This window comes from Triplophysa dalaica, chromosome 11 (assembly GCF_015846415.1).
Source record: "Triplophysa dalaica isolate WHDGS20190420 chromosome 11, ASM1584641v1, whole genome shotgun sequence".
Taxonomy (NCBI): domain Eukaryota; kingdom Metazoa; phylum Chordata; class Actinopteri; order Cypriniformes; family Nemacheilidae; genus Triplophysa; species Triplophysa dalaica.
The window spans coordinates 3210309-3232747 of record NC_079552.1 but is presented as its reverse complement, the minus strand read 5'-3'; the positions used below and the strand labels follow the sequence as shown (position 1 = coordinate 3232747).

At 39.4% G+C, this 22439-nt stretch overlaps 2 protein-coding genes across 2 annotated transcripts in view; one reads left to right on the top strand and one right to left on the bottom strand.

Moving 5' to 3' along the window:
• cdh23 (cadherin-related 23) overlaps positions 1–22439 on the top strand; it is a 189468-nt gene that overhangs the window by 157023 nt on the left and 10006 nt on the right. The window contains exons 35-53 of the mRNA XM_056761550.1: positions 242–370; positions 466–693; positions 12997–13218; positions 13557–13676; positions 13762–13942; positions 14021–14154; positions 14237–14446; positions 14523–14630; positions 16287–16389; positions 16599–16724; positions 17105–17308; positions 17521–17979; positions 18111–18227; positions 18331–18555; positions 18735–18904; positions 20368–20505; positions 20602–20721; positions 21323–21500; positions 21678–21889. Of these exons, the coding sequence (XP_056617528.1) occupies positions 242–370; positions 466–693; positions 12997–13218; positions 13557–13676; positions 13762–13942; positions 14021–14154; positions 14237–14446; positions 14523–14630; positions 16287–16389; positions 16599–16724; positions 17105–17308; positions 17521–17979; positions 18111–18227; positions 18331–18555; positions 18735–18904; positions 20368–20505; positions 20602–20721; positions 21323–21500; positions 21678–21889 (3384 nt within the window). The remainder of the gene's footprint in view (positions 1–241; positions 371–465; positions 694–12996; positions 13219–13556; positions 13677–13761; positions 13943–14020; positions 14155–14236; positions 14447–14522; positions 14631–16286; positions 16390–16598; positions 16725–17104; positions 17309–17520; positions 17980–18110; positions 18228–18330; positions 18556–18734; positions 18905–20367; positions 20506–20601; positions 20722–21322; positions 21501–21677; positions 21890–22439) is intronic.
• Positions 1103–11833, bottom strand: vsir (V-set immunoregulatory receptor). Its single transcript, XM_056761548.1, has 7 exons — positions 11596–11833; positions 5569–5928; positions 5441–5500; positions 5127–5237; positions 4903–4930; positions 3996–4165; positions 1103–2650 (listed from the first exon to the last, which is right to left on the bottom strand). The coding sequence occupies exons 1-7, from the start codon at positions 11648–11650 to the stop codon at positions 2616–2618; spliced, it is 819 nt and encodes a 272-aa protein (XP_056617526.1). The 5' UTR covers positions 11651–11833; the 3' UTR covers positions 1103–2615.

Here is a 22439-nt window from a genome sequence, read left to right as displayed (position 1 = left end):
ACTTTGAGTTGATTTGACTATGAAAATGTTGTTTAATATTGTATTGACGCACCACACTTTTGCACGCGGAGCATTACTTTCATCCCTGATAACAGCTGCCATTGATCAGTGCGTGACTATACACAAGTTTCCTTCTTAAATTTAAATTTAAATGTAAAGTTAAATTTAGTATGTTTTGCATAATACGCATTAAGGTTTTTGTGTCACCATGGATATGCCGTGTGTTGTTTGTTTGGATCAGGTGCGGGCGATGGATAACGGTTCTCCCGCGAGGTTCACTGATCTTTCGCTTACGGTAAACATTATGGACGTGAATGACAACCCTCCCGTCGTGCAGAGCCCTCGCGGGTACAACGTCAGCATCAGTGAGGTCAGAATCACGTCACATGATGCGATGTCTTCAGTGCTTTAGGATTGTTTCATAGCATCGGTGACTTGTTTTATCCCAAAACAATTCAATTTCAGAATGTGGGGGGCGGTACATCAGTGCTGCGTGTCATAGCCACGGACCGTGACATCGGTCCCAATGCCATGCTGTCGTACTACATCACCGGCGGGAACCAGGACCTGACCTTCAGAATGGACCGTATGACAGGAGAGATAGTGACTCGCCCCTCACCTCCTGACAGAGAGAAACAACAGCAGTACACGCTGGTCGTGACGGTGGAGGATGACGGAACTCCTTCTTTGTCTGTAAGTTTGTGCGTGTTGAGCGGTTACACACATTTTCTTAAACACCAATAACACTGAGTGGCTCCGCCCATCATCACACATTTCAACAGCATTTTGCTTACAGATTTAAACGGCTAATTTTTCACACCACACATAAATTACTGTATTTGCTCCTTTAAAACTCAATGTGCAAGAAAAACAGGAAACCGCAACCTGCCGTACTTTTGAACAGGAAGTTGTACTTGCAAAAACATGTTCAATGCTGTTGTGAGCGTCGCAGTCGTCTAGTCTGCCTCTGATGTGTCGGAGTTCCTCATACTGGTTTTGAGACCCGTCACCCATGGGTTACCTGTCTCAAGACGGTTCCTGTGGTGTCCACTTCTCATTGATCCGGTTTCAGTATGATTGGAAAGACCAAAGTTCAAAGATCTCACGAGAACTTAATATTTATTGGCAGTTTTTAAAAGACATTGAAGCAATCTCTGATTGTATCAGCAGTTGTATCATATTGCACAGCATTGTCTACATATGTCATCATGAGCTACATATACGGTACAACAACGGTATTTCCAAAGTTGCATTGTTATGAGTGTATGTACAAAGCAGATTTGAAAACATTCATCTAAAACACATCCGTCCATTCGGTGATTCATTCATTCATCTACAATGCAAAGTTTTGGCAGTCCCTATGGCAGTGAATTTCGATTCTGAAGCTTCTTGAAAGTCGACCAGCGCTTTGCTTTTTTATTTCAATTGAGGTCCCGCTAAATAGTAAAACATACACACGCACGAACACACACGCACCAGATGGCAGTGAAAAAATCGATATATAACATACAAAATCTCTTCTTTTGTGTCCTCAATATGGCCCTTAAAGGGAAAGTTCACCACAAAATAAAAATCAGTCATCCTTTATTTATCCTCATGTCATTCAAAACCTGACACTTTTTCTCTATGGAATACGAAAGAAGATATTTTGAGAAATGTCTGAGTTTTGCTTCCATACAGTGAAAGTCATTGGGGTTTGTTTGGTTACCAATGTTTTTCCAAATATCTTCTTTTGTGTTCTGCAGAAGAAAGAAAGTCATACAGGTTTGGGACGACATGAAGGAAACAATTTTCATTTTCTATCGCTATTAAAACATATGACAAGAAATTGCACACACAGCCTGATACACTGTAAGCTACAAACCTGATAAAAGCACCACAACAGATCCACGCTCACCACGAGAGGCTTTAAAAACAGCAGCTCATCTCCAAGCGGTTCTGATGTTGAGATGGTGTTAGATCTTTTTTTACCATTGACGCGGTGCTGGTGCTCAATCTGTCTCCATTGAGTAAAGACACCGAATTCAATTCTGTTCAAAGCATTAAAATAAGTTCTCAAAACTAGGAGTGAGATTCCCAAGACAGCATCGACTCCAGCACCATTTCAGTGGTAAACAGGTAAACACATATTTATTTTCATTATTAATCCATCTCTGACCTCTAAAACAGAGGAGGAATATTTCAGCGAGGAAAATGACGTGAGGATGGTAGAAATACTGATCAGAGAAACGAGAAGAGGAAGAAACAGCCATTTAAGTGCACGTAGAGACACAATCTGTATGTGACACTTTAAAAATGTTCACAGAAATCTACAGCTATCATTCTGTTGACCCAAACAGCGAGGAAAGCACACGTTAAACAGGTCCTCCTCTTCGAAATGCTTTCGTGAAATGCCCTGATATTCCTCGGAAGTTGTGGAATATTCAGATGTTCCTTCTGATCGCTGGGCAGGAAACATGATACCAGAAAACATCTGCAGTGATGTAGCGGTGTGTCGAGTTCTCCTGGTTTTGGGGGTCACTCTTCATCATCCTTGCAGTAGACAGGAAGAATAGAGGCATGATGATGTGGTGGAGGATTAAGCACCAGGGGTTCTTGGGAGGGAATGTCTCTTACTACTGAAGAAGGTTTGGAGACTCAGGAACCAATTCTAGGGGAAAACAAGAACAATATAGTTATGTTTCTTTACTTTACTTTTAGTTTTCTAATACTGTTTGGTGTACTGGGTGAAAGCTTATAGTATTATGAATGTTTTGTTCAAAAGCGGACGATTAAAATTGATTTAAAATCATTGTATATAATACATTTTGATATGCATGAAATAATTGATCCTATGTATTTACTTTCTTGTAGGGATAGTTAAAACAAATTAAGTTCTTTCATCTTTTACTTATTCCGAATCTGTATGACTTTCTTTCTTCTACAGAAAATACGATATTTTGAAGAATGTCGTAGCAAAACAAAAAAAAACACAATTGACTTCCATTGTATGTACACATTTTTCAAAATACCTTCTTTTGTGTTCCACAGAAGAAAGAGTCATTTACAGCTATTGAACAAAATGAGGGTATATAGCGTATATGGCTTATTCTCTGTGAACTTTTCTTTTAAAGTATGTGCTCTTCCACAATTGTATTTTTTTAATCTTTAGTCGATTTTAAAGTGATATCCCACCCAAAAAGGAAAATTTTGTCAAAATTTACTCACCCTCAAGTTGTGTGTATAAATTAAGTAAATATAGATTATAGAAAATATATTTGGAAGAATGTTAGCAACCGACGGTTCTGGGGCACCATTGACTACCATAGTAGGAAAGATTAAAATGGTAGTCAAAAGTGACCTAGATCTGTTTGCTTTCCTACATTCTTCAAAATATCTTCTTTGGTCTTCAACAGAACGAAGAACAAATAAAAACAAATACTACTATATCAATAGGAATGACAGAAATTTTATTTTTGGGTGAGTTTCCCCTTCAATAAAGTCTCACATCTTACAATCCAATTCAATTTCGCACCAATTCGAAAATCAAGTTGTCCAGACATTTGTATATCTTGTTTCACTTGGAAATGTTTTATTTTGAAGTCAAATGGATTGTGCCGTTTCATGCTGGCTTTAATGTTTATGTTTGGGCCTATACGTTGTGTGTTATGAAGAAACACTCATGAAAGTTCCAGACTTACACACAAACACAATTGATTTCTCAGAATCCAACGTGTCGTCAGAGAAGCAGAAATGAATATTGAGAAACGGGGGAGAAAAGGGGAAACTGACATTCTGTAAATTCCGCTGAGTTAAAGGTTAGATGGGAGGTGCTGTGTGTGTACGTGTACAGCGTGTGCTTTTTGAAGCTGTGACGAAAACAAATTAAAGAAACAATGCAGTGTGTGTATGCATGTGTGTGGACTCCAGATGTTTCTTGTAGCCTAAAGAGCGCTGACAGCTCAAGCTATCTAGAGCGGGTTACAGTTTCATCTGAGAGTGTTTATGGGCCCTACCCGGCATAGAGAAGAAGACGTTCCCTTGTATGTTAGGTGAGAATGGAGTTCCGGGGTCTGATAAGAGGTGGTGTCCCGTTTCAGAAGACTGACGCATGATTTGAGATACAGTCCGTGGTTTAGGCTCTGGTGAATCACAGCAAAACACTGCGTTCTCATGCCCCTGTGCACTGGAGAGAGAGATACGGAGGAATAAATATTCTCTGTATTTATTTATTAAATATCTACAAGGGTTTTTTATGAATAGAATCTCATGAAATTTGTAAAAGCATTTAAAATATATTTATGTATATATATTCTAGATTTAAATAAAAAATTAAGAGGAATAATATTAATAATAACAAATATATATACAGCAGCGGAAAAAATGAGATCTTTCCAAATTTTCATTTTTAATCAGCATTTCTAGATGTATTGTGGCCCCTTCAACAAAACCAAACCTCAGGAGCGATATAAAGTCACCCAACAGCAATTCATTAAAAATAAATTTGAACTTTTCCTAAATACATGTACAAATATTACTGTTGTATTGCTTAAAAGTGAATTTGAATATTTGAGGTCTGAAAAAATGCCTCTATTATGTTATTTCAACCTGTTTCTCCATTTTTCCTTTTATGCAAATAAATGCAAAATATTATTTTTAAGTTTGGGAGAAATATTGTTAGAAGTTCACAGAAAAAAAAAAATTACCTAAAAACATACCTATAAATAGTAAATTAATGAAAATAATTTAGAAATGGGCTCTTATTTTTATCCGCGGCTGTATATATCAATATAAAACAATTTGTTATTGTTAAAAAAATCTATATTGGATTAATTTTTAATAACTTTTATTTATATTTTGATGTATATTTTTGTTCTTGTGAGATTACATATGATCTGTTTACAAGTGATTCTGGTCACTCACCTGTCCATACGCACCAGCTCATGTGCACCTGGTAAAAACAGGAACAGGAAACAGTTCACAGTGGGAAAGGAAATACAGTCGCTATAAAACAATTAGTGCATGCATGTATTCTTCCATCTGCAAACCGTGCAGTGCTACATAGGATACGTGTATCATTTTTACTCACAATGTAGGTCAAAGTGAGTGTGTGAGTAATGCATGAGTAAGTATGTGTGTGTACTCACGTCTGCTGTGCTCTGCTGTTTGTCTCTGTTTGTAAACCAGAATCAGTATGAGGGGGAGACAAAGAATAAAAGCGAGGAAGGCCGCGATAGCCAGACCTATAGCCACTGAATCTGAAAGACAAAATCAAGACGTTTGTTAATTGGCAAAAATGCTTAAGTTATGGTTGTTTTAAAACATATTTTTAAATGTGATCTAAACATATCAATTGTACTATTCATTAATTTAAGGATAAAAAGGGGTTCAAGTAAATGTTTATCATTTCCTTTGGTTTGTATTTTCTTTAGTTTGTAATGGGAGGTGTATTTTGTTGTACCATTTGTAGCATCTGAAGGACTGTGGTTCCACTCATTACACTTCAGACTGCCGTTGTGAGCTGTGGAAACATTCAAAGTTAAGATCACATATAAATTAAACATGGCACACCTTACCTCTCTCACGTACCTGGCATCACAGTCAGGAAAATGTAGTTATGCTGGACTTGCTTCTTGACCTCAACATTCAGAGCAAGGCAGCAGTATTTGCCCTGGTCCTTGGCTTTGATGTTTTGCAGGTTGATGGAGAAGAACTGTTCGCTGTACTGTACACCCAGCAAGCGGTTGGTGTGTTCGGCCCCACGCGGATGTAAGCCCTTTTGACAGTGTCTCTCTGTGTGAGACGTAAAGAGCCAGATGTGACGAATCTTCTCCTCTGGGTTAACCTTGAATACGGTCTGGATACACGTCAGAGTGACGTTGGCCCCCTCAGGACACTCGTAGAAGTGTTTGGGCACAGAAACACTAAAAGGCCGGAGCTCATCACTCGCTGTAGAGAGAATGAGAAGACGAGAGATCAGAAAAGATCGTTTATGATTTAATAAGGCGGCAGGTCATGATCTTGAATTTTACATGTAAATATAAAGTTAAATGTCGTTGTAAAGTGAGTCATTTTTTGTTTTTAAAGTTGCATTCTGTAAAGTTTGCCTCTTTATCGCCATCTCTGTTTGAAACATGAAATTGCAGGTTACTTTATGTACTTTAGTTTATGTGAGTTGAGATCAAATCATGTCAAACTAACTTTAAATAAAATATTCAAAAAAACATGGGGGCTTTGTTATGTAAAACAATATTAATATATATATATATATATATATATATATACACGGTATATATCTTAAACTGCATATTTAAAATAGCTTTGATTTTAGCTTTTATTTCAAGATTTATAGTTTTAGCATACATTTTGGTGTATGCTTTTTCATTTAAAATTTATTTGTTTATTTTTTATGTTGCTGTATAAGATTAATTCACTTTTTTTACTTTGTTTTACGTGCTTTGAACGTATTTCTGTTTATTTTTGAGGCTGTTTGAATCGTGGTATGGTAAGGAGAATGTTTTGAACACCTATAGTAGCAGATTTTTGGTTTATTTGTAACCCAAAAAGTAATGCATCAGACCTCTTAATCATCTTTTGATACCAGATTTATATATTATAGAATTTATTTACAGATTATCATTGTTATATCAAAATATTTATATCGATTATAAATATAAAACCATGTTTTGAAATTCAAAACAAAACAAATCTCGTTGTATGAAATGTTTGGCTTAAAAGCGTACTTTTAAAATACTTGAATATTTATTTTTGTTTAGTTAGTAGCTTGTTATTAAATAATATTTTAAACTGTGTCACAAAACATTATGGGACATTGTTTCATTGCGTGTAACTGCAGTTGTGTGCATCTCATGCGTCCATGTGCCTGCATGATGTGCGTGTATATATGTGGGTATTATTAAGGGGGGTGCCAGACAGAGTTCATTTTGAACATGTTTCCTATCTTTTAATAGACCAAAAAGACCTACACACTTACCGCATATACAGACACTCAAAAACAACATTCAATAGAGCTGAATGTTTATCAGAAAGACAAAAGACTCGGGAGACAAAGATTTCGTACAAACGTATCAATATTTCCTAAATTTCTGAATGACTGCTTGAACGCACAATGAGTCTGCGTCACTCTTTACGAACATTGTGCATTTAAGATCCGTGTGCATCGTGCAAATGGCTGCTTGCTTACTTAAGAAACTCTTGCTAACTTTATTGTGTGTGTGTCTCAGGAAGAGCAATAGGAAACAGCATCTGTGTGATTACGAGCTGCTCGGGGCGGCGTGTCTGTTCCTGGCTCTCAAAGACACAATACAATTGAAAACCTGCCCTATTATTCCTATAAACCTCATCCGTTGTTATATTCCCAATCAGTTCATAATTATCCGGCCCAGTGCTCCATTTCCCAGCCTGTGAGATCCTGTACCGTGAGTCGGCTCTGATCTGCAGGCAGCTGCTAGGGGTCTTAAAACCGCTTTGTTGTGACTAGCTAGAATAACTGGACATTAACGTCTTCCTCCTTCTGAGATCTAGGTCATGCTTGGTTAAAGGGAAAGGTTTGTTTTGAGAATGTTCAAGGCGGAGCCAATTTTGAGTTTATGTTACTTCTTGTGTACAAAAATGTTTGTGTTTTGGGCTGCAAGGTTGTCTAAACCTTATTTTATAGTTGGATGAGTTTCTGCATTACCGAGGCTATTTTTGTACATTACATATGACTTTTCTCAATCTTGTGTTCATGTTTTGTGTAAGAAGGTGTCTCTGATGAAGGCCTTAAGAACGTTTAAAGTTCCTTTTTCTTACTCAAATAACAAGTCCAAACCCTTTTCTCCATGAAACAGTTTCATGGCTTCACATAAATGGTCTCAAAATGAAGCTCGTTTTAAGTCTTTTTGCTATAATAAATGTTTATGTTTATACTGAGGCAGTGCCATAAACTCCATTTTAATGCATTACAGTACACGTTTTGTTTTGCAAACAAAGGGAAATGTTCAAATGATTTTCTGTTGAAAGCAGGTCACAGATGCTCTTGAGAGAGGTTAACCCCAAACATTCCTTTAAAACGTCTTAGACTAGAGAGAAAAGGCAATAAAATGTCCACTGCCTGAGGATACCTGTCTCAAAATGTGTTTATCTTACCATTCTGTCCTGTCGGCACAGAGGGCGTACCAACTGACATCTGAAGCAACTTATTCAACATTTTTTATACCATAGAAACAACAGAATAGTTTTGTTAAGAACATCCTGTCAAACAATTTCCTTTTGTGTTTCATGCGAGATAAAACATAGCACTGTATACAAATTGAGTCCCAATTTATTTATAAAATAAAAAAAATTGGGGTGAACTAAGAGGCCGATTATACGAGACCGTTTTCAACTAAAAACGGAAAGCTATTTTATGCGTTTTGGCTGTTCATTTACACAACAACAGCGTTTTGGGGAACTAAAACGCAAACTTTTGCAAACGGATCTCAAAGTACGAGTTTTTGGAAAAGATGGCATTATTCCTCTTACTATTTTTTTTGTCATTATAGTTTCTTCTGAAGGCAGCGTTTTCCCAGCGAGTATTTCCCAAACAGAAATGGTGGCCTCCATGATACTTGTTTGTGCTTCATGTCATTGCCATTATAATTTCTCCAGCAAAATGATTTTTACTGCACCCCCATGACCAGCGAGGACAAACTATAAACGCACATGCACGCCGACAAAGTGTATTAAAATCGCTTTTAGCTCAAAAAGGGCATGTGTAGTTGCGCAGAAATGTAGGGTTTCTTTAGAGCGCAACAGCGCCGTCCACTGGCCTGGCATGCATAATACAACATTTTTATTCATTTTCCCAGATTCGTTTTAATGCAGATCGTTTAAGAACGCTGTCGTGTGCACGTGAAACTTCTCAAAAACGTAAAGGAAAACTTTTCTGTTTTTCGTCGTAGTGAGAATTGTTCCCCCGCCCACATGTCAGAGCTTTTCTGTATCAGTGTTTATGTAAGAATCTCATTAGAGGTGTTAATTAAAAACAGCAGGGGACTGAGTGAAACCTCCTCCCCCTTTGCAGAGAGGATAAGCAAGGGACCGTCCCGTTTCACCTGAAACCTCACGAAGATCTCATGCAGTATTCGGTCTCTTCCAGATAGTCAGTTTAACGTTGTTCCTTTTATATACGCTATTTAAAAGCGTAAAAAATTTTAAGACTCATTTATGGGTTGAGCGGGAATTTTAACATTTTTTATTAAACTACAAGTCTGCTGTGAGGTTAGTAAAATATTGCTAACCTACAGTATTGGCAACAGACAGAATCACAAAAATAAGTTTTCAAGCATTGCCCCAATATTATAAGTCAGACTATCTGAAAACAATTTAAGTTGTCATTCATGTTGCCTGTGTAGTGTAAGATAACAGACAGTATTTCAATATTGAGGTTGGAGGATTGCTCAGATTCATAACCGCAACTAAGAGACATCAAAATAGCGATGCTTGTATTCGCAAACGTTGCTGATGACCATCACGTTATTTTTCTTAAATGACTCACAGTTAATCAGATTGTCTGCTTCTTACAGTAAAGTCAATGTGGATATACAGTATCTCCTCATGAGGACCCATTGGGTCAGGAATGTAATTCAAAAGCAACATCCAGTCTCCCTGACCCCTTCCATCTGGCATCATTTCTGCATCCCTCTTTCTTTACTTTCCCAAACAAAATCACCATCTTACATGCTATTAATGTTTCACACACACTGACATCTCAGTCTGGGATATAAGGAATAGATCAGGATTTTTCTACCTATTGTGATGAGGAAGTGGACATGGTTAGGAACAAATCAATAGCCCCTGGTAAAGAGAAGTGATCTGTTGGATCATTGTATATAACAGTTACCCCTTCCCCAAAAGATCTACACCTCAAACCATAGACCCGGATGCTCTAAAACTGCCACTGATCAGACTGATTGAGTGTTTTTCCTCTGATGCTGGGTTATTGTAGGTTGCTTGTTCATTATCCTGGCACACCTAAAAGACTCTCTACCATCCACACTGGACCCATACCAATTTGCCTACCGTAGCAATAGGAGCACAGATGATGCAGTGTCCATGGCGCTGCACTCCGTGCTCACACATATGCCTTCCGCTAGGCGCTTCAGGTGCCTCCGGACAAGAACCAGCAGACTAGGAAACAGCTTTTTTCCCAGAGATGTTTCATTATTGAACTCTGCCCCCCCACTGATTCCACTACCCTTCATAACTTTAACTTCAATGCTGCTATTACATTGTTTACATTGCACTACAGGGCTGCCATGCATGACTGTACTGTACACACCAGTACTTCATGTTATCTGCTCTAACGGACTGTTTACACACACATAGCATCATTTGCACTCTATACTGCTCACTTGTACACAAGGAATATTACTGAATGCTCATTTGCACTAATGGACTACTTTCATAACTGAATTAACTCATATACTGCACTAAAACTTCAATAACTGCACTAACTTATCTATTGCACTATAACTTCAATAACTGCATTAACTCATATACTGCACTGCACCTTTAATAACCGCATTGACTCATCTATTGCACTGCAACTTTAAAAGCTTATGTCTATAATTAATGCACACTTAAGTCTATATAATGCACTATTGTATAGTCTAAATTGTTATCTGTTCATAACCACCTGTACATTAATGTTCACAGTATATAGCCTTCTGTATATATTGTTCATAGTACATACCGACTGTCATATTCTCATAGAACATTCCTTCTGTACATTTTTTTTTTCATAGTACAGGCCCATTGTATAGTATTTTCCTAATATTGTATTCTGTATTTATTCACACTTTATATCCTGCACTTGCTAATTGCACTTCTGGTTAGACCTAAACTACATTTCGTTACACTGTACTTGTATGTGTGTAATGGCAATAAAGTTGAATCTAATCTAATCTTATGATATTATGGTTTGGATTTAGCAACACAGCATTATGTGTGTGTGTTCATGTGTAAATGAAGAAGGAAGTGCCTTAACAAAGCTTAGTTTCTGCTCAGGCAAAGCTGGATTAAATAATGCAGGAGTTTAGAAAAACCTTTTCTAAAAATGTATTGTATAACCTTATCCTCCTGACATTCTCACTGATCATTTTGTTATTGTAGTAACAAGTAACCCTTGATAGAACGCATGACAGTATTACAAATTATTTATTTTTGGACTATTATTAAGTCCGTCTAAACTATTTTAACTAGTTTAATTTACAGTCGACGGTTTTAAACTATGACAGATAAAGTTTCCCTGAAGTCACAACAAATGCGGAAGTCACTTGTACCCTAAAGGTTGAGAGAGGGGAAAAGTTGCTGTCGGTTGTTGAAACAAGTTTACGCACGCCCGATTTAGCCTTGAGACAACGTTCAGAGGACAACAATTACCTTAATAGAGAAAACACGTAATATAGGACGCGTTTTGTGTTCATAAAGACGCAAAATAAAGTGACATTCGACGCGTTATCAAATGCGTTAAACCCCTTATTAAAAACAGCGATACGCGACATCCAAAGCACTAATAATAGCGCTGACAATACGCAAGAACGCAAATACATATAAAAGCCAGAGTATATTTACCTTGAATGGCAATAAAGAGATGAAAGCAAATCCACAGATATGCAGATACATCCATCAGTACTGATGTGCTGTATCTTTCAAAAAGACCCTTAAAAAGTCTTCAGTGTACGTCCTGACAGTATCTCCAGCTGTGAAGACAGATGTAATTTAGTCTTTCTCTTATTCCTGGCTAATGGTTACTTGGCTGACCTCTTGCAGTACGTGACACATCTTACAATCACTTCATATATGAGACAACAGAGAACCAAGTAACCAGTTCAGACTCTTTTTCCCCTCCCTCCTGATCACTCCACCCATTCTGCATGCGTCTCTTTAACACCAATAAAAAGACACCTGAATAAAGCTTATGTGATGATCTAGGCATCGAAAAACCATACCAAATATTATTTCTAACATCTTTTATTATGTATTTATTTTCAATAGTTTGGTCTAATCATTCAACGTTATTCGAAATCCAACATTTAAAATGATAATTGTATTAAGTATGGTATTAAGTGTAGTAAACCGTCTATTTAATTATTTGACCTTGCTATAGGTAATATACTTCTGCATTTACTATGGTTGATCAGTTTGCTATAATACTACATTACTTAGTAAATGCCATATTCTACAGTTTTTTTTTTCATTGTAATAATATCACAATATTTGTATGTTCTTATATTTTTTATTATGTATTTATTTCATTTTTTTATTAATAAAATGATAAGGTATACATTATAAAACAAAAATATATTTTTAATCTATTATAATTATAATTATTAAATGACAATTTATATCTAGAATTGTAAATTCAATGTACTATTTCAAGTTTCTAGCTAATAATAAAACTTATTAATGGATCTTTTTTAAAGTCTACTGCTTTTCTGACTTCTTTCGGTATATCTCAGTGCAGCATTTGTTCACCAAGAGCAGAAAAATGTCTGTTTTGTGGGCTCTGGACAGTGTTTCTTTTAAGTGACATATTCATAGTTTTATTGTTATTTAGCAAACTCCATGTTAACTACAAGACTTATTGAGTGTGTTTTGTTGTGACATGGAGGTATCTGATGTCTGCTGATTACCAGAAGAAACACACACATCATTGACCCCCCCCAAACACACGCGCTATCCTGTTATGCAAATTATATTCAAACTTGCTACACCAGTTCAAAACTACGATACCAAGAGACAAAGGTTATTTCACACGGATCTACACAACATGCAAATAGTTTCATCAGACTGTAACATTGGCTGTTAACTGGACAAGTAGAAAAATAAAAAGTTTCAATCAATGATGCTTTCTAGAAAAAACATACAGAGAGAAATGCTTTTTTATTTAATACAATCGTCTTTTGTTACTTGAAGTATACAGTTGTTACTTTCATTTCTCTTACTTTAAAATGTCTTTCATTGTTTCCACAGACGTCCACCACCGTGTGGGTGCGTATCATTGATGAAAACGACAACGCGCCAGAGTTTCCGGAGGAAGAGTACGTTACTGAACTCACAGAGGGGCCAAACACTGTGGGGGCCACCATCGCCACGGTTACAGCCATCGACCCTGACGAGGGACTCAATGGAACCATCCGTTATGCCATCTCCAAGGGCAACCTGGCACAGACGTTTCAGATCAGTGACGTAACGGTGAGCGGGGCAATGATTGAGCCAACTTTCAAAATGTTTTTGGCTTGCAGTTCAGTGCAAACATTTATCTTTTTATTTACCTTTCTATAAAAAATGTATATAAATGATCAAATTATTTCTTATAACCCATTCAAAACATTGCTCCAGACATGAAGTGCAACTGCACTTCTGGCGACCCGAGTTCGAGTCCCGGCTCGCGGTCCTTTTCCGATCCTCCTGCCCTCTCTCCTCCCCATCGCTTCCTGTCTCTGTAAACTGTCCTGTCACAAATGGAAAAGCCCTAAAAATGATGCTGATGAAACAAGTTATGTTTCACTGAGGACTGTGTGTGTCCACAGGGTAAGATCGTGGTCATAAAGGAGCTGGATTACGAAATCAGTAATGGTCATTATGTGCTGACAGTCACGGCCACAGATCAGTGTCCTATACCTCAATTCAGACTCACCTCCAGCACAACAGTGAGTTCACATCTGCTACGCACGTTTAATAGCTCGGTGACTCTTTAAATCCATACACACAGATTGTGTGTGTCCTGTTCCGCAGGTTCTGGTCAATGTTGTGGATGTGAACGATAACGCCCCCATTTTCCCGCGTAAATTCGAGGGGCCGTTTGAGATCCCAGAGGGTCAGCCGGGTCCCCGTGTCTGGACCGTTAGAGCCACGGATGCTGACTCGGGATCTAATGGGAAAGTGGAGTACAGCATCACGGAAGGGGACCTGAAAAGTGTGTTTGTCTGATGGGAAACTTGTTTTTATTTAGAATTTGTTGCTTCTGACTGATCTCTTTGTCTCTTGTTCTCAGATGAGTTTGTTATCTCATCGGTTGAGGGAGAGTTGAGAGTGAGGAGGGACGTTGAACTTGACAGAGAAACCATCTCCTACTACAACATCACTATTACAGCTAAAGATCTCGGAACGCCGGCACAGAGCGCCACAGTATGCACACACACAATCCTTCGCAACCATGAGACCGGAGTTAGTTTTTCCCATAATTCATGTGGTTGTTCGTGCACATCAGGTGGTGGTGGGCGTGCAGGTGCTGGACATTAACGACAATGACCCGGTCCTGCTCAACTTACCGTTTAACACCAGCGTGAGCGAGGGAGCGCCGGTCCACACCTCAATAGCTCAGGTGTGGGCGTCTGACTCTGACAGCGGCCGCAACGCACTGCTCACGTACAACATCGCTGCTGGCAACACTGACGGAGCATTCTACATTAATGAGACGGTGAGGGGCGTCAAGAGACCAAACTGAAGCGTTTATAGTGATGTACTAGTTTTCACTGATGTGCCTCTGTCTTCAGTCAGGTGTGGTTCAGGTGAACAGGCCACTGGACAGAGAGAGAGTGGCTGAATATCGGCTCACCATCACCGTTAAGGACAACCCAGACAACCCTCGCATCGCCCGCAGAGTAAATAACAGACCATAAATGCACAACACCCAAAAAAGATCGGCGGGTAACTTACACCACACTACCGCAAACCACCCAAAATGACCAAAAGGGTATATAACACCGCGCATCATAACAGCACAACACCCGAAACGCTCACGGGGTGAGTAATGACACATAGCAGAACACCCCAAATGCTTGTCGGGTAACTTACACAGCATAACAGCACAACATCTACATCGCCCACAGGGTAGCTAACACCCCACAGCATAACAGCACATCACCCGAATAACTAGCTGGGTAACTAAGACCCCAAAGCATAACAACACCACACATGCATCACCAGCAGGGTAAGTAAAACAAGACAACACCCGAATCGCCCACAGGGTAACTAACACTACACAACATCCGAATCCCCCACAGGGTAACTTACGCCACACAGCATAACAACACCACAAAAGCATTGCCCACAGGGTAACTTACAACACACAACACCCGAATCGCCCACAGGGTAACTTACGCCACACAGCATAACAACACCAGACAAGCATTGCCCACAGGGTAACTTACAACAACCGACTCGCCCACAGGGTAACTAACGGTACACAACACCCAAATCGCTCACAGGGTAGGTTACACTACACAACACCTGAATCGCCCACAGGATAACTAATGCCACACAACACCCAAATCGCCCACAGGGTAACTAACGCCACACAACACCCGAATCGTCCACAGGTTAACTAACGCCACACAACACCCTGCTCACAGGGTAACTAACGCCACATAACCGCTGAATCGCCCACAGTGTAACTAACGCCACACAACCCCCGAATCGGCCACAGTGTAACTAACGCCACACAACCCCCGAATCGCCCACAGTGTAACTAATGCCACACAACACTCCACTCACAGGGTAACTAACGCCACACAACACCCGATTTGCCCACAGTGTAACTAACGCCACACAACCCCCAAATCGCCCACAGTGTAACTAACGCCACACAACAACCGAATCGTCCACAGGGTAACTAACGCCACACAACACCCCGCTCACGGGGTAACTAACGCCACACAACACCCGATTTGCCCACAGGGTAACTAACGCCACACAACACCCCGCTCACAGGGTAACCAACGCCACAGAACACACGAATCGCCCACAGGGTGGGTAAAGCCAGGCAATGCCTAAACACAACATAACAGCACAACATCCGCATCGCCCACAGGCTAAATAACAGCACAACACATAACAGCGCAACATCCAAAACACCCGCCGGGCAGAGTTATCATAGTTTTGATTTTAGTTTTATTAATATTTTAGATTTCATTTCTAGATCTTTATTTTTTGTGTTAATTTTATTTGAAGTTTTAGCAATTTTAATATATGCTTTTGTCATTTTATAATTTATTTTATTTTACAAGATTTTATTTTATTTTTATTTTTATTTTAGTTTATTGTTATAATTTTACTGCATTAAACTTAATTCAGTTTATCTTTGAGGCAACATTTACAATTTTCCAATAATTGTAAGTCAATATTTGATTTGATTTCAATGAACAGGAAAATTTTAATCTTAGTAAACTAAAATAACCGTTATGCCGGGTAACTAATATCTGACCCTATGAATGGCCAAGTCGATGAATACTGAAATGCCAAATCTCTTCTCAATTTAGGACTCAGAGTTGCTGGTGGTGACCATCCTGGATGTGAACGACAACAGACCCATATTCAGTCAGCCTAGCTACAGGGGGGAAATCAGCGAGAACTCACCCGCAGGTAACAACACCGTCTCTGTTCTCTAGTATCAACTGAGTTCTTACTAACGACCACATCCTGACTTAGAAATAAAAGATTTTTGCCTGATCCTGTGTTTTTACACTTATTGTTGATGAATTATAATATGGCTAATGTACGTAGAGGCTGATATTGAAGAGTGAGGGCGTTCAGATTATATGGGACCAACCATTTGTCTCTCTCTCTCTCAGGCACAACTGTGGTGATCCTAAACGGCCCTGTTCTGGCAGAGGACCGGGACATCGGGGAGAATGCAGTGGTGAGATATCGTCTCCTGGGGCCCAGAGTTGATCTCTTCTCTGCAGATCCTCTCACAGGTCAGACACAACTAATGCAAGGTCAATTCGTGTGCATTAGAGGCTTAAAGGGTCATAAAAATCTCCTCATCATTTACTCACCCTCATTTCATTCCAAACTTGTATGACTTTTGCAGAACACAAAATGAAATAACCGAAATAAATGTGAGTAATAGAAGGAATAATTAAAATTATCTCTCTTTGTTTCACTCTCTCTCTCTCAGTCTCTTTCGAAGTAAACTTTATCGGCAAAATTGCCAAGACAAGTCGTGACAATAAACATTAAGAAATTAAGAAATTCTCAAATATTTAAATGTAAATTATGACATTATGAGCAACAAAAGACAAATGTTCATGCATTGCCGTTGTACTGAATAGTTGGTCTCTCTCTCTCCCCGTAGGGGTGGTGTCAGTGCGTGGGGGTGCTGTACTGGACAGGGAGGCTTTCTCTGAACCGCGGGTGGAGCTTTTTCTGCTCGGGGAGGATGTGGGGGCGTTAAACAGCAGCGTTCCATTTACCATCACCATCCTCGACAAGAACGACAACCCACCCGTCTTCAGTCCATCCAGTTTTACTGTTCATCTTCCTGAGAACAGCCCCACCGGTGAGAGAGACACTGTTCATTGTGATGACTTGAAAAGCGGATCAACTGGGCAAATCAAATACTCAACACATTTTCTGGCAAAACATTTCACAACATGTTTTTTTTTAAGATGTATAATAAAACATATAAATGGATTTGAACAATATTAGTTTTCATCATGTACATATATGTGCATAATTGCATGTGTTTGTAATGTGGCGGTGCATTCTCAGGTGTGGTGGTGACGCAGCTGTCAGCGAGCGACGCTGATGCCGGCTCCAACGCTTGGCTGCAGTATCGTTTGGACAGTGGTGCTCAGGACCGCTTTATCGTCGACGCTCTTTCTGGTGCCGTTCTGGTTGGCAACGCTACGCTGGACAGAGAAGAGCGCAGCTCGTACCGCTTGGTCGTTATAGCGACCGACCGGGGCACGCCCCCTCTCTCGGGCACGGCGACGCTGTCAGTCATTCTGGACGATGTGAATGACTCTCGTCCTCAGTTCATTCGTCCCGTGCAGACCATCAGCGTGAACGAGTCGACTCCACCAGGAGAGGTCGTCGCCGCACTGACCGCTGAAGACCCTGACCTACGACCCCGCCTGGAGTATTACATCATCTCCGTGGAAGCAAAGGATGATGGGAATAAACCGGTGGCTGGGCTTCAGGAGTCGTTTGGAATTGACTTTCACACAGGTGTGTTCAATATCCCTTCCATTTCGTTTTTTTCACTTATTAATGTGTTTCCATAGAGAACATTGTAGTAATTTTTCTTTTCACTATTAATAATAAAATATCACAATAAAATTGTTTATTTTGGTTCCCAGGTGCTGTGTTTGTAAGAAACCCCTTGAACAGAGAGCTGGTAGCCACTTTTGAGATCATAGTTTCAGTTCATGACAATGCCAGTGAAGTGATTGACATGTCCGTTAGTGTCCCAAACGGTATGAGACATCCCTGTGTCTGCACATCTCACATCTTTTCCTTCTCCTTTTCTTCATTTCTTCCATTTACTTTACTTTATTTTTTATTTTTCTCTCTCCACAGCCAAACTGACCATCATTGTGCTGGATGTCAATGACAACTCTCCTCGGTTTCGTCCCTTTGGGGTGACAAACTTCTCTGAGAGCATTCTAGAAGGTGCCAATCCGGGTACAACGTTGCTGTCAGTGACGGCTGTTGATCCGGACAAAGGACCGAACGGTCAGATCATCTACCAGCTGCTACACCTGCCTCGTGGAGACTACATACGACTTGAAGATCCATCTACAGGTTACACTTGCACGGCACAAGTGCCATTTCATGTTTTAACTGTAAAAAAGCCAGATTGAAATGCAAATAGAAATAGTTTTTTGTATGACTACAGTTCATAGAGGCCAATGTTATTGTTTAACACTGATTAAATGTTTTTTAAAATCACAATTCAGTACAAACATTATTCACATCCACAGGCAAAGTTGTGGCTAATCGGACTGTGGACTACGAACAGGTGCAGTGGTTAAACTTCACGGTTCGTGCTCAGGATCACGGCACTCCTCCGCGCTTCGCTGAACTTCCTGTCTATCTTCGCATTGTAGATGTCAATGACAACAACCCGGTCTTTCAACAGCCTTTGTATCAGGTACATCACCAGAGCCCTTACAAAAGAAGAAGTGCACTTCAAGTGCATTTGTTTTATGTATGATCTAAGTAAATTTGTAAACAAGTGTGTTAAAGGGGTCATATGACACGGCTAAATCGAATATTATCATTTGTTTCGATGTAATGCATTGTGTCTACACGATTTAAGGTTAAAAAACGCTATATTTTCAGCATACCATGCAAGTTTGTATCTCCTCTTTGCCCCGACTGAAACGCTATGAAAGCAAGGTTTGCTATGACTGGCCAGTTAACCAGTGCGTAGTGATTGGTCGAACACTGCAAGCGCGTGATGGAAATGAAGGAACATCAGTTTCCAAAGCAATTGTACTGACAGTTACGCCCACCTTACTTGCGTATGCATTTGGGCGGTCTTAGTCAAATCATCTGACGAAGGTAGATTTTTCGGGGTGTGGTTACAGGAGGGGTTTCAGGCAGGTCTGGCTGAGCATTCGCTTATAGATAGAATGCATCTTTTGTTACGACACATTTTTCCAATTTTACGTGTCTAATATATGCATGGACAACACACCAATGACACAGAAAAACACCTATTCATGCCATATGACCTCTTTAAGTATGCTTTATGGAGTAAGTATGATAAAGCGATACTTCTCCCAAAAATGACAATTCTGTCATTATTTACTCACCCTTAGATTGTTCCAAACCTGCATAAATTTCATTGTTTCGATCAACAGACAGGAAGAGATTTGGAAGAATGTCATATCTCACCCACCATTCACTGTTTTAGTAGGGAACATAAATAGTGTAGGTGTCAGTGAGGGGGGTGAGATTTGACAATCTTCTAGATATCTTCCTGTGTGTTCAGCAGAACAAAGACATGCATTCAAGCTTGAACCAACTTTAAGGGTGAATTGATGATGACAGAATCTTTATTTTTGGGTGAAGAATGCCTTAAGTATACTTGAAAGCGTTCTATTAAAATAAAACTTTGGAGTGATCTGGCACACGTTTCGGTTTATAAAAGTACACTTTGAAGTATACTCTTAGTAGCCATTTTTAAGTGTTCTTTAAGTGAATGTGACGTAATACTTTTATTTGTTATTTATATACATTATTATTTTGCACTTTTAAGTATTCTACTTCCTATTTCTACTTCCTGTTCCTGTTTAGGTATTAATTCTTATACTTGGAAAATATAACTGTATTTAGACTTGAAGTATACAGTATTTGATCATAATACTGAGCACAAGTATGGGACACATATACTTAAAGTATACTTTTTGTCAGTATGTATACTCAAGAGAAGTACATACAAAGTAGACATAGAAGTATATAAATAGCATACTTTTTTGTAAGGGAGATCATTGAGTCTAACTGTTTGTTATTTTTTGTTTTAAGGCTGATGGTAGGGATATGAGGAGTGAAATTCAATGGTTTTTTTTTTTTTGCTTAACACCAGTGTGTATGTGTGTATGTGTGCAGAAATCATTGTTTGAAAATGTTGCTCTCGGCACCATTATTGTGAGCGTGAGTGCGACCGATGCAGATTCTGGACAGTTCTCTGTGATTGAATATGGATTGGTGGACGGAGAGGGCAAGTTTGGCATCACACCCACTACGGTATGCAAGTGTGAAAACCCACGAAGCATTTCTGTATGTCAGTAAAGCATCGCTTCCTGTTGACATGTTTAAAGATACAATTTATTATGTTATCAGGGTGACATCTACATCCTGTCTCGATTGGACAGAGAGACCAAAGACCGCTACACACTTACGGCGTATGCCAGGGACAACCCTGGCGGCAGTCCCAACAACCGACGAGAGAATTCTGTCCAGGTACAGACCAGAAAAACAATATGTACTTGTGGGAAATGTGTGCCATAAAGCATTTTGTGAGCAGTCATATTAGGCAAAAGCAAACTCAAGAGAAAATTATTTAAACAAGAGAGGTTTATGGCACAGACTCGCTTCACTTCCTGTTCCTGTCGAAGGAGGATATGAATCAAGCATCATCTGTGCAAATGAAGTTTCACAAGCCGCGGAGAGTGTGAGGTGGCAGAGCGTTCAGTTCGTACTTCCTCTGTTATTCTGAAACTCTGATATAATGAGGAAGTGGGAAGTTTAAAAGCAAAGCAAGCAAAGCATTTAATTCCAAGATCATGTCTTTGCCATCTAGTCTGGCTTCAGTGCACAGGGTGCATCATGTAGAAATTGTCTCTTTAAAAATGTAAAAGTAAAAGTTCTCCATTTGTCCATTTTGAAACTTGTTTTGCTTTTTTCAAACAAAACTGTTCTGCATGGTTACATTTTTGCACAGGAAATTTCAGTTTCATGTGAACAGTTTTGCATTTGCACACCAAGTAAATCAGATCTCAGATAAACAACACAACAGTGTAAACCGTTTTTGTGTCTGCATCTCTCTTTCTCTATCTCTCAGGTGCAGTTGACAGTGCTGGATGTAAATGACTTTCGTCCGCGTTTCTCAGAGAGGGTTTTCACTACGAGTGTTTTTGAGAATGAGCCTGTTGGCACATCAGTGATCACGCTAACCGCCACAGATCTAGATGAGGGCGAGAATGCGTTACTTACCTACAGCCTGCAGGGTCCTGGAGCAGGTATAACACATCATACATAATATAGAACAAACTCAATAGGTGCCCTTTATTATCTAGTGTTATTATCTTGATTTAGATTAGATTAACATTTCGCACTTTTTAGAAATATAGGTGGGTTCCCTGAAAATCAACCCCACGGTGAATTGTTATGATGTCACTTCCTCTCTCTCATCATAGATGCGTTTACTCTGGACCCTGACACCGGGCTGATTCGTTCGCTGCGATTGCTGCAGAGTTTCGAAAGGTTTAATCTGACCGTGGTGGCGACGGATCACGGCAAACCCCCTCTTTGGGGCACAACCAGTCTCCAGATTACAGTCATAGATGTGAATGATAACAGGCCCATTTTTGTACGTCCGGCCAATGGCACGATCATGCACATACTAGAGGTAATTGTTCACTTTAGTTGTCCTGTGTGAAATGTTTATTAAGAAATGCACAGTGTGGTTGTCATCACATCTCTAGAAGGTGCACGGTGGACTACACATCAATGTCATCGTTCTGGGTCTTTTTGAGCAGAAGTGAAGAAATAAGTGAGTCAGAGGTGTAAACCAGAAGCCCTGTCAAAACAGATTATATTTAGCAACACTTAATTCCTCTTAAATGCATTACAAACAACTCTATGCCTGTTTTGAAAGCATTCATTTTATAAGTCGTAATTGATACGGTCAAAACTAACATATCAGAAAAAGAATCACTTTTCACTTTGAAAAATGTAACACAACATCGGACGATTGAGTGACACTGTGTTCAGGGGTAAGGCTAGATAGATGCTTGCTATTTTCTGCGAATCATACATTTTTGCATGAATTGGATTGTGTAAACGTCCTGTAGATGACTTTGCCACCTTATGAAGTTATTATCTCCTGAGATTTACATTCGTTTGAACACATTTGTTACAAACTTGTGTGGATGGGATTTACAAGAATACGTCCCCCT